We start from the raw sequence: 9,518 nt of genomic DNA, 5'->3' as shown, positions 1-9,518 counted from the left end.
AACATGGTTCAGGTTTGTTTCCTTTATATGGGTTTCAATTAGGGCACCAAAAGTTGGCTTATTAAAAGCAAGCCAGTTAGCAAAATGCCGATGTTTATCCGTGTCATTTAGACCGCGGATATTCCAACAAAAAGATTTTATATACATAGGGAAAGCAAAAGGGGTTAATGAGAAAGAGGAAGCCCCTCACAAGAAGGAGGCTTATCCTCAGAAGCGTCAACAGGAGGGTTAGGAACTGGTGAGTCAATGACCATATCAGATGGGGCTGGGCATGAAGGGCCTGTAAAGGATGTGGACAAAGGGTTTGGGATATTGGGATCACTCAGGGGGGGTTTCAGAGGGTTTTTGAGTTTCGAGGAGGTAGGTGAAAAGGCTAAAAGTTCATAGGGATTGGAAGTGGAGATAGCAGATTGGGACAGGGAAGCTGGATGAACAGATGGTTTTTTAGAACTAGAAGATTGAGTGGGGGGTGGAACGGATGAGTTTTTAGGTGTAGGTTTAGTTTGGGTTTTTGTAGTTGCAGACACAGCAATAGGTTTGGATGGAGGTTTAGAGGTAGAAGGCACAGCAGTAGGTTCAGAGTCCGGTTGCAGATTGGATTGAGAGACTTGCTGTCCAGAAAGTGAGGTAGAGGCGGAAGTACAAAGCACAACGGGATTATTCTTGGCGAGGTCAGTAGTAATCTTTCCTTTGCTTTGCTTGCTGTAACAGGTTCATTTGACTTGTCAGTTGATGTTGTCTGCTTTTTTTGGGGCCAGGGAGGTGTCACCAAAGGACAGTATTTGATGATGTGTCCTATTTCATGGCAGTGAGAACATGAAGGTGGAACCCAGGGGTATTCAACATCAATGGTAATGACTTCTCCACTGTCCCGCACGACCTCAACCGAAGAAGGTAAAGGTTCATTTAAATTTCTTTCAACTTTTACATGAGCAACTGACAAGCTTACTAGGTTTTTTGTAAACTCATCCATTTCCTTTGGCTCTCCTACTAAACCTGCTACTAAACTGATACCCTTACGATGCATCAAATCAAACGGCATGCCTTTGAGATGGGCCCAAATAGGGATAGCATCGAGATCAGTCTTCTCCCCGCCAGTAGAGTCCCATTGAGCAACAAGAAACATACACTCACCTACATACCACATCTTCTTTTCAAGGATTTTTCCCCTTAGGTACTCATTTGGCACCCGTACTAACATAGAATTAGTAGAATGATTTAGATGTATCTCAAGTCTCTTACCACGACCCCATATATGACTAAGCACACTCTGGATATGCTTATATGTAGGGAGCCGGCCTTTGAATCTGCCTACAATGAAGTCTCTGTGGATATCTGCACCCTCTTGGAACACAGAATCTGGGATACTAATACGGGGCTTCCCATTGGTAGAGGTATCCACTGGGGCTAGTCTGGTAAGTGATCTATCTTCAGCAGCTTTTAGCTTCTGCGCTAGAGTCTGAGCGGTGAGATTCTTTGCCTTTTGCTGTGCAGAGTCGTGAGAAGTAGAGGCCGGGGCAGATACAAGGATGGGAATAGTGGGGATAGAAGGGGCAGGGATGGGGATAGCAGGGGAGGAAGATTGGGGCAGGATAGCAATGGGGTTAGAAGGAGAGGTAACGGAAGTGATTACAGCCGTTTTAGCTGCAGAAGGATGGTTTGTGACAACCGGCAGGGGGAGGATAATTTGCGAGATAACACTAGTGGTGGGAGGACAGTCAGAGGCTTGCGAATGACTGATGAAATGCCTAACAACCTTCGGTGGTGGGGTGCCAAGAAGACCATCAGTCTGAGCAACAGTGTTTCCTTCTGCTACAGTATCGGGTTTTTCAGATCTAGGGTTTTGACTCATACTCTTATAGTAGGAGTTGAGTATTGCCTGCGCCTGAGGATTTACGACCACATGAGTGGATTTGTGGTGAGCTGAAGAGCCAGTATAGTACTCTCCATGTCAAAGTATATAGATTGAGTAGAATGGGGAGAACTTGTGGGCGGAGAGATTGGGGAGAGAGGAGGAAAATCAGAGAGGGAGGGAAGGAGAGAAGGGTCGGGAGGGTCAGGGGGGAAAGGAGGAAGACGGTTGGATCTACCCTCAACCAAGGTTGAGGGAGGAATCGGGCTGGAAGATCGATCCACGGGGAACCAGCAGTTCGCCATCCGTACCGTACGGACTTCTTTCTTCAAGGACGGTTTGTTTTTTTTTTTCTGCGCTAGAGTCGTACGGACTTTTTTTTTTGTTTTTTTCTATAAAGCAATTATTAGGTTTTCTTTGCAAAACATAAAAGGCTAATCCTTCTTTGCAAAAGAAAACACCTAATCCTTCAGAAAAGGATTCTTTAGCACCGTAAAAAAGTTAAAGACGGACTCATCCTAATTAAAGCACTCTTCTTCGTTTTTTTCCTGACGATTTGACGAGACTCTCCTATCCACCACAAAGGAATCATTTGTTACCGAAAATATCAGTAAACTTACAATTGGTTGGAATCTTAAAATGTCTAATTAATAAGCTGATTCGTATGATTGAACTAGACAAAAGATTTCCATCAATTGTATTACATCATTCCCCACTTCGCAATTGCATTAATATATAGGCTCTGACTGGTAATCCGAGTTATCAAAATCGAGTTGCAGTAAGTATTAAAATTCGATATAGCTTGCAGTAAAAATTATGTAGTATAAACGGCAGTTTGATGTAGTGAATTTGCAGTAAAAATAAATTAAATATTTTCTTTAAACGACTGACTGATAACATTTCTGATGTATCAGGTGCAGTATCTATTAGAAATAAAAATTAAAAAATTATTAAGAACAATAACATTTTTCAAATAGAATAATTCAAAATAGATAAATAAAATGATCCTACGTAAAAAAAACATTTGAGACATAGAAAATAAAAAGAGAGAAACTAATGACGACGTACATTCCATAGCATATTTGCTATCTCATCTCATACGTTATTCATATATTGGCCATCATTTGTTCCCTCTTCTTCCTCAAGTCGATTAAGCTCGCCTTCTGCAAATCGTCGTCCACGACTATCTCGAGCAGTGACATTTTCAACATCAAGAAGCTCCAAAAATATTCTGATAGCTTCCGCACTCGGCCGATTTCTTTTGGTAGCTTCTGCTTGTATCTAATTCTGGCTAATTCAACATCAAGAAGCTCCAAGAATATTCTGATATACTCATCATCCCATACAATTTGTTTCTATAATACATAGTAAAAATTAAATACTAAACATCCAACATTTTTAAACTGCGCATGTGACATATTCATTACCTTACGGCGGATACTTCCACTCCCACCAACATCCTCGCCACCAGCTGCACCACCTTCATTAGACATCTTCATCAAAAACAAATAAAATAAATTAGTAATATGCACTAATATTTTTAAACATATATAATAAACTCGATGGATAAAAAGAGTAGAAGAAAGAAAACCATACTACTGTTTCTTCAAAGTGTGCTTATTTGACAATAAGCTTTAGGCATCTATATATACAACTTAAAATTTCCATGTACGTTTCAACGAGGAATAATAGTAGGAACAACTTTCTTTTTTTTTTGAAAGAGTCTAATGAAAACTAGAAATTTAGAAATTTTTTGAAAAATCTTTGCCCAAAGTTGTTTACGGGTGTTTAGCATAAAAATAGAAACAAATAATAAATATTTTTTTTTAAATAATCGTTTGAATAATTTAAAACTGATAACTCAACTCTAACACATGGAAATTTCCATGAAGTTGAATAATCTTTTGAGTTAACCATTTTACAAAGGATATACCTCAAATTTGTACATCAACCATAACACATGATTATTCAAACTCAACTTCAAAAAAATTATTTTTTTTCTTGATTGGTAACATTTTTAAATAAACTTTGAGTTAAGACCATAACTCAACTTAACTCAATGTTAAGTCATGTTACCAGTCAGAGCCATACTTGTTTCAAAAAGAAAGTAATTAGAAATTATTTTTTAATATATATGAAACGTCCAAATTGAAGGTTGTTGATTAACCCTAGTCACATACCATTTTGTATGTTTTCTTTAACAAACATATCTAGAGTTGTCCTACTCCTAATATGTACTAAAATTTTGGCTATAAATTAAAGAGATTAAAAGTTGGATATTACTCATCTAAATCCAGCTTCTTGCTTAAAACGATAAACTAACATTAAGCTAACATAAACTAGAAATTAATAATACTTCTTGCTACTACTTCAAATTTTAGGATAAACAAACATTAAGCTAAGCTCTATGGTTCTAACTTCTACCTAAACATACATTATACAGTAACCCGATTTTATTTGTGGGTCACATCATTTGGACAAAGCGTAATCGGAGGCTTATTGACATTGTAAGATATCGATCCCACATGTTAATATCTCTTTGCTAACTTATTTTGGTTCTTGTTTATGTATTAGTGTAATATTTATGGATTATTAATTTCTTAGGTAGTTATCATTAATTTGAAAATGATAAAATTCATATAATTTTAACTAAATCTGCTTAGTAATTAATTTATCTGTTAGATAATTTATAGTTATTATGTCACACAATTTTTATGTCATTTTCCGTCATATAAACTAAGTTATGACAAAACTCAAAAGCCACTATCAATATTTCTGTTTGATTTTAGTCTCTTGTATACTGAAAATTTAGAAGAATACATATATAGAGAGATTGTGAAAACAAAATATATTTGAAAAAAGGTTACTATAACAAAAGAAGAGAAAAGATTGGTGTTTTGTTATATTTCCAAAGGAGAAAAATAGAGAAAAATGGGAAAGGCGCAACAAAAGACTGAAACAAAGACAAAAGAGGAAACTGAAGCTTTTGACTGATTCAACATATCCTCACGTGTACTTGCTTTTTCCTCCCGTAGATACCGGGCAACCCTCACCACCAAATTTGTCTAACATTTATTGTAATCTTTTAATACATAAATGAAAATAGTATAATGTTGTTCCATCTTTTTTCTTTTATTTTTACTAATGTATATCTCTTACATTTTTTTTATACATTTTTTTGGAAATACTTTATAATATGTTATGCATATGTATATGTTATATAAACTTAACTACGAAAATATAATCTATACCCATCCACAATGACTTGTTGTTAACAATATGTATTGTGTAGTGTACGTTTGAACTCGAGTGATAAGACTACGGCGATTTTAACACCGACAGGTCCGACACCAATATGCTGCGACATACGGTATCTTGTTCTTGTAATCATATGTTGTTGATGTATAAAATCGACAATATGAATGATAAGAATATAAGTGGGATGAATCGGATCTGCTCCTTTTACTTAACGTAGAATTTTACAAAAGGGTTTTCAGAAAAACGACAATTACAGAGCTAAACGCAGTTAATACGAAAATAATTGTTTTTCTCTCTCTAATTGCCCCAAAAGTGAATCCTCTTCTCTGACAATGACGTCTGCTATATATAGTGGGCCAATGACCTAGGGTTTCATCTAATCCTCTGTAAAATTACGATTTTGCCCCTACGGCCTGTTGGGCCAAATCTAGGACTTCCAGGATGAACAGTGCGTCATGCACGTTTTTCGAGGTCCGTTGGGCTTTAAACGAGAAATAAAGATCTTTGGGTATTCTGCATGTTTCCCGAGGCGCGGAAAATAGAGACAGCTTCAAAACTAGGGTTTTTCTTCTAACTTTCAACTTTCTTCTTCTCAAGGTAAATTTCTTCTTCTCCTTCCCTTATCTCTTTCTCTTAGATTTTTTTTTTCTTTTGGTTTGTAAGACCATGAGGTCACCGCCGTGAGGGACTCAGTTCCCGGCCGCCGTCCGTTTTCGCCGGTGATCCTCCCGAATTCCTCGCCGCTGGCGCCGCCGCCGTGGTTTCTTCGCCGGACTTGGTCCTTTACTGCCGACTTGTCATGCCGTATTTCCGCTGCTCTCTCGCCCCACCATCGCTGCAGCCACCTTCTCGCCGTCAGACTGGACCGTTAGGCGTCTTGGTCCGATGCGCCGCCGGCCGCCGAACTTGTCATGCCATCCAGCTGTATTTTCGCCGCTCTTTCGCTGCCGGACTGGACCGTTAGGCGTCCTGGTCCACCAGTTTCTCCCTCCAGCCGCCGGAAGAACTTGTATCGTGCCACCAGATTTTGGCCGAGGTGGCTGAAGGCGTGGTCGTGACTCGCCCGTGTGGACGTCGTGGGTGAGATGATTGGTTCGCGTATGTGTCGGCGGGCGAGATGATTCTTGGTGGCGAGATGATTTGATGTCAGAGCTTTCGGAGACGAGGTCACGAGATCAAGACCTTGGTGGCGAGACCGTCTGTGTACCCGCGAGATGCTGACTCTTGGTGGCGAGCTCGTTGGTATGGCAGAATGAACGTGCTCGATGATTGTCGTGGTGAACTCGTGACGTGATGGCGAGACCATGATTCACAAGTGTCGAGTTTGAAGCCGGACTAGTGTGTTTGCGAGGTGGCGTGATGAGTGCCGTATGAGGCTGGCGAGCTGGAGATTTTCGTCTATGAAGTGGCAAGATCAGAATTCCCGCGGCGAGATGACCAGTTCGTGAGTTATGTTGGCGAGCGAGTTAGATCGTGTTCAAACGAGATCGTGTTTGGGAGACTTGACTTGCTTCGATGACTGAAGTTGTAGTGACGAGGCGGATGTGTTGTGCGAGGCTGAGACTTGGCGATGGGTACGAGAGTTGGCGAGGTCAAGATTCCTAGTGGCGAGATGGCCGTTTACGCGAGGGTTCTGTTGAATTGGCGAGATCAATGCCGTTTGGAGCGCGTTGGATTTTGGCGAGACGGGTTTATAGCTGCGAGATCGTGGTGGCGAGTTCGCATCGCGCAGGTGACCTGACACAACCAAGAGGTTTACGCGGAGTGATGTTGAGGTGGTTTGTACCCGAAGTACATGGCGAGCTCAAGGTTTGAGGCCGAGAAATGGCTGCGATACGCTAGCTTCCTTAGTGTCTGATGGCAAGGTTGAGTGATACCCGGTGACGTGGAGCTGCGTAGGAGACCATGCGTGCTCGTCTTAGCGAGATCAAGGTTATGCTTTGAGGATTGACGTGTATGCGCGATGGGCTGGAAACTTTTAGCGAGATTGACGTTTTGGCGAGTTCCTCGATGCGGATTAGGAAGTTGCATAAGCTGCTTACGCGAGTAAGATGCTGGGTGTTTTCTGACGTTCTCGCCACTTGCGGAGAATCTGACAAACTCATCGCGATCGAAACGTGGGAAAGTGACGGTGATGGTGCGCAGTATGCAGTACGTGGTTCATTTGGGTGTGATCGTTCTATCCGGATTTTGTGGTGCTTTCGAGATATCTTTACTCCCATACTGACCGGTTGCTTGGTTGGTTTTGCCAGGTCTCGGGCCATGGCTTCGGGAGATGACTTCTTTGGTGATATTCCGGAAGAGCTCGAAGATGACCACTATGGCGCGTTAGAGGGGGACCTTGACGAGGCGGGAAGGGAATTTCCTTGGTGGGAACCGTCAGAAGAAAATGGTGTTGTGACGGATTTGGCGGACGTTTCGGTAGAAGATGTTCGGGAGCTCGAAGTAATGTTCCCAACGGGTGACCAAGCGCTCAGTCTGATTCCCATTCCTCCGGGTCGGCGTCGTGGGAAGGTTCTTCCGTACGAAGAACGAACTGTTGTGGAGGATTCTCCTAGGTCTCTAGTCGCTGGTTTAGCTGTTGGTAATGGAATTCCGAAACGTCGCAGAGACCGTACGAGAAATAAGGAACGCATTTCCCGTGACGCAGGGAGTACCTTATGCGATGAGAGTTCCATAGCCCGCATCCTTGACCTCTTCTGAATGCCAGGAGACCTGAATTTCGTGTTACCAAATGAAGACGCGCGTCCGTGGGATTGTCCAGAGGGTCATCTCTGCGTTTACGTTGACTACTTTACCGAATGCGGCCTGTGGTTTCCTATCCTGGAATTTTTGATGAGTTTTTGTGTACATCGGAAGATTGCGTTCTCGCAGCTGTCGATCTCCACCGTCCATAATGCAGTGGGGCTTGGGATAATTGGTAACCATATGAAAATCAAGATGAGCGCAGACCTCTTCGGGCTGCTGACTCGATTTACACGTGATAGTTCGGGGATGTGCGTTGATTGTTGTGTGGCCAGTCTCACGATCATGAGTGGCCAGAAGAGTCATATCCATGATTGGCGGAGGCAGTTTTTCTTTGTGGCGATAAACCACACTTCGGCTGAAGATCCCGGCACGACCTGTCCTCCTGCTTGGTACTTCATCCTCGGTAGCCGTTGCTGGGTTGGGTTCCTATCATTTTGGTGCTCCTAACTCTGTTTTCTGAACATATGTTTTTCTTTGCAGGAAAACCGCCGACTGCAGCTGCGTGCGACTTAGGAACTGTTGACCAAGGTGCAGCCTTTCTTTGGTGTAAGACTTTGCGGTGGCCGAGAGTTCTCTCTCATCTCAAGAAGTGTAAGTTTTGCCGACTTATCTTTATTTTCGAAATCTATGCGTTTTATGTCTAAGTCTCCTATTTTTGTGCCGGTTCGCAGACAGGGTTGCAAATGGGTGAATGTCAGTTGCCATGCTACGCTGACCTGTTCGATGCCAAGGACGCGCCGGTTGCTGCAGTCGAGGTTGTTGCGCCAAACGCCGAGACCGGTGTGGAGGTCGTCGGTGTGCAGCCTGAGGACGGCGAGTTGCCAATTCCCGATGGTGAGCCTAATCGTAGGTCCCGTTCTGCCGAGGTTGCTGCTGCTCGTGCCGCGAAGAAGCCTTCCTCGGGGTCTCGTAGGAGTGCTCCAGGAGTTGGTGGTGATCGTTCCCGGAAGAGATCATCACGCTCAAGTCCTCGGAGTGATGTTGGAGGCAGTTCTAGGCGTCCTCGTTACGTGGAAGGTGGGCGCGGGGAATTCGACCCGCAGACGGAGGATGGTCCTTTGGGGGTTGACCACTCCTTCTCATTTCGCTACGACGTGAAGGATCAAGCGTTCGTTGGGAATTCGCGACCTTGCCGGCAGGATTGACGGTGACTCCGTTCCGCTTCTCGCCTCTAGTGATCTGACTTGTCAAGACTCATACGAACAAGCTATTCTTCGATAGTTTCAGATTAGTATTTGATCTTTCAGCTCACCCCGATTCGGACTTTACTTAATCGTAATTAGATTATTCTGTTTGATTTCTTAGGCGATGAGCTGGGTCAACCGTCTCGCTGTCGACTGTGAGGATAAGGTGCGTGCCACTAGGAAGGAGACCTCGCTTGCTAAGGACGCGTTTGTTCAGGCTGAGCGGTCAAGCAAGGAAAACGCGACGATGGTCAAGGGGCTCACAGCTTCACTCAAGCAATCCCAGCGCAAGCTTACCTCCGAGTCGGAGCGTCTTAGGAGGGAGAGGGACGAGCACGGAGAGGAGGAGCGCGCAAAGGCTGCTATCGTTATCAGGGCGCATGAGGAGCGTATTGATCGTTTTAGGACGCATGTGATCGCAACACGCGAGAAACAGCCTCATTTACTCACTCTTAGCCAAGTGACCGGAACTAGGC

General features: G+C 43.3%; 1 protein-coding gene across 1 annotated transcript; it reads left to right on the top strand.

Moving 5' to 3' along the window:
* Positions 1–7,813: 7,813 nt before the first annotated feature.
* On the top strand, positions 7,814–9,003 carry LOC147930760 (uncharacterized). The gene is made up of 3 exons (XM_087477018.1): positions 7,814–8,261; positions 8,339–8,449; positions 8,534–9,003. Exons 1-3 carry the CDS (start codon positions 7,814–7,816, stop codon positions 9,001–9,003), a joined length of 1,029 nt encoding a protein of 342 aa, XP_087333144.1.
* Positions 9,004–9,518: the final 515 nt, after the last annotated feature.

Source organism: Camelina sativa, chromosome 12 (genome assembly GCF_030686135.1).
Source record: "Camelina sativa cultivar CO46 ecotype springtype chromosome 12, ASM3068613v1".
Classification (NCBI taxonomy): domain Eukaryota; kingdom Viridiplantae; phylum Streptophyta; class Magnoliopsida; order Brassicales; family Brassicaceae; genus Camelina; species Camelina sativa.
This window is presented reverse-complemented; position numbering and strand designations above follow the sequence as displayed.

What these genes read in the sequence shown, in the direction of transcription:
- LOC147930760 (XM_087477018.1), top strand. Translation starts at nt 7,814, where the DNA reads ATGCCAGGAGACCTGAATTTCGTGTTACCAAATGAAGACGCGCGTCCG. An exon ending in TGCTTGGTACTTCATCCTCG is followed by an intron (nt 8,262 to 8,338) that starts GTAGCCGTTGCT and finishes TTTTCTTTGCAG; the next exon opens with GAAAACCGCCGACTGCAGCT. An exon ending in TCTCTCTCATCTCAAGAAGT is followed by an intron (nt 8,450 to 8,533) that starts GTAAGTTTTGCC and finishes GTTCGCAGACAG; the next exon opens with GGTTGCAAATGGGTGAATGT.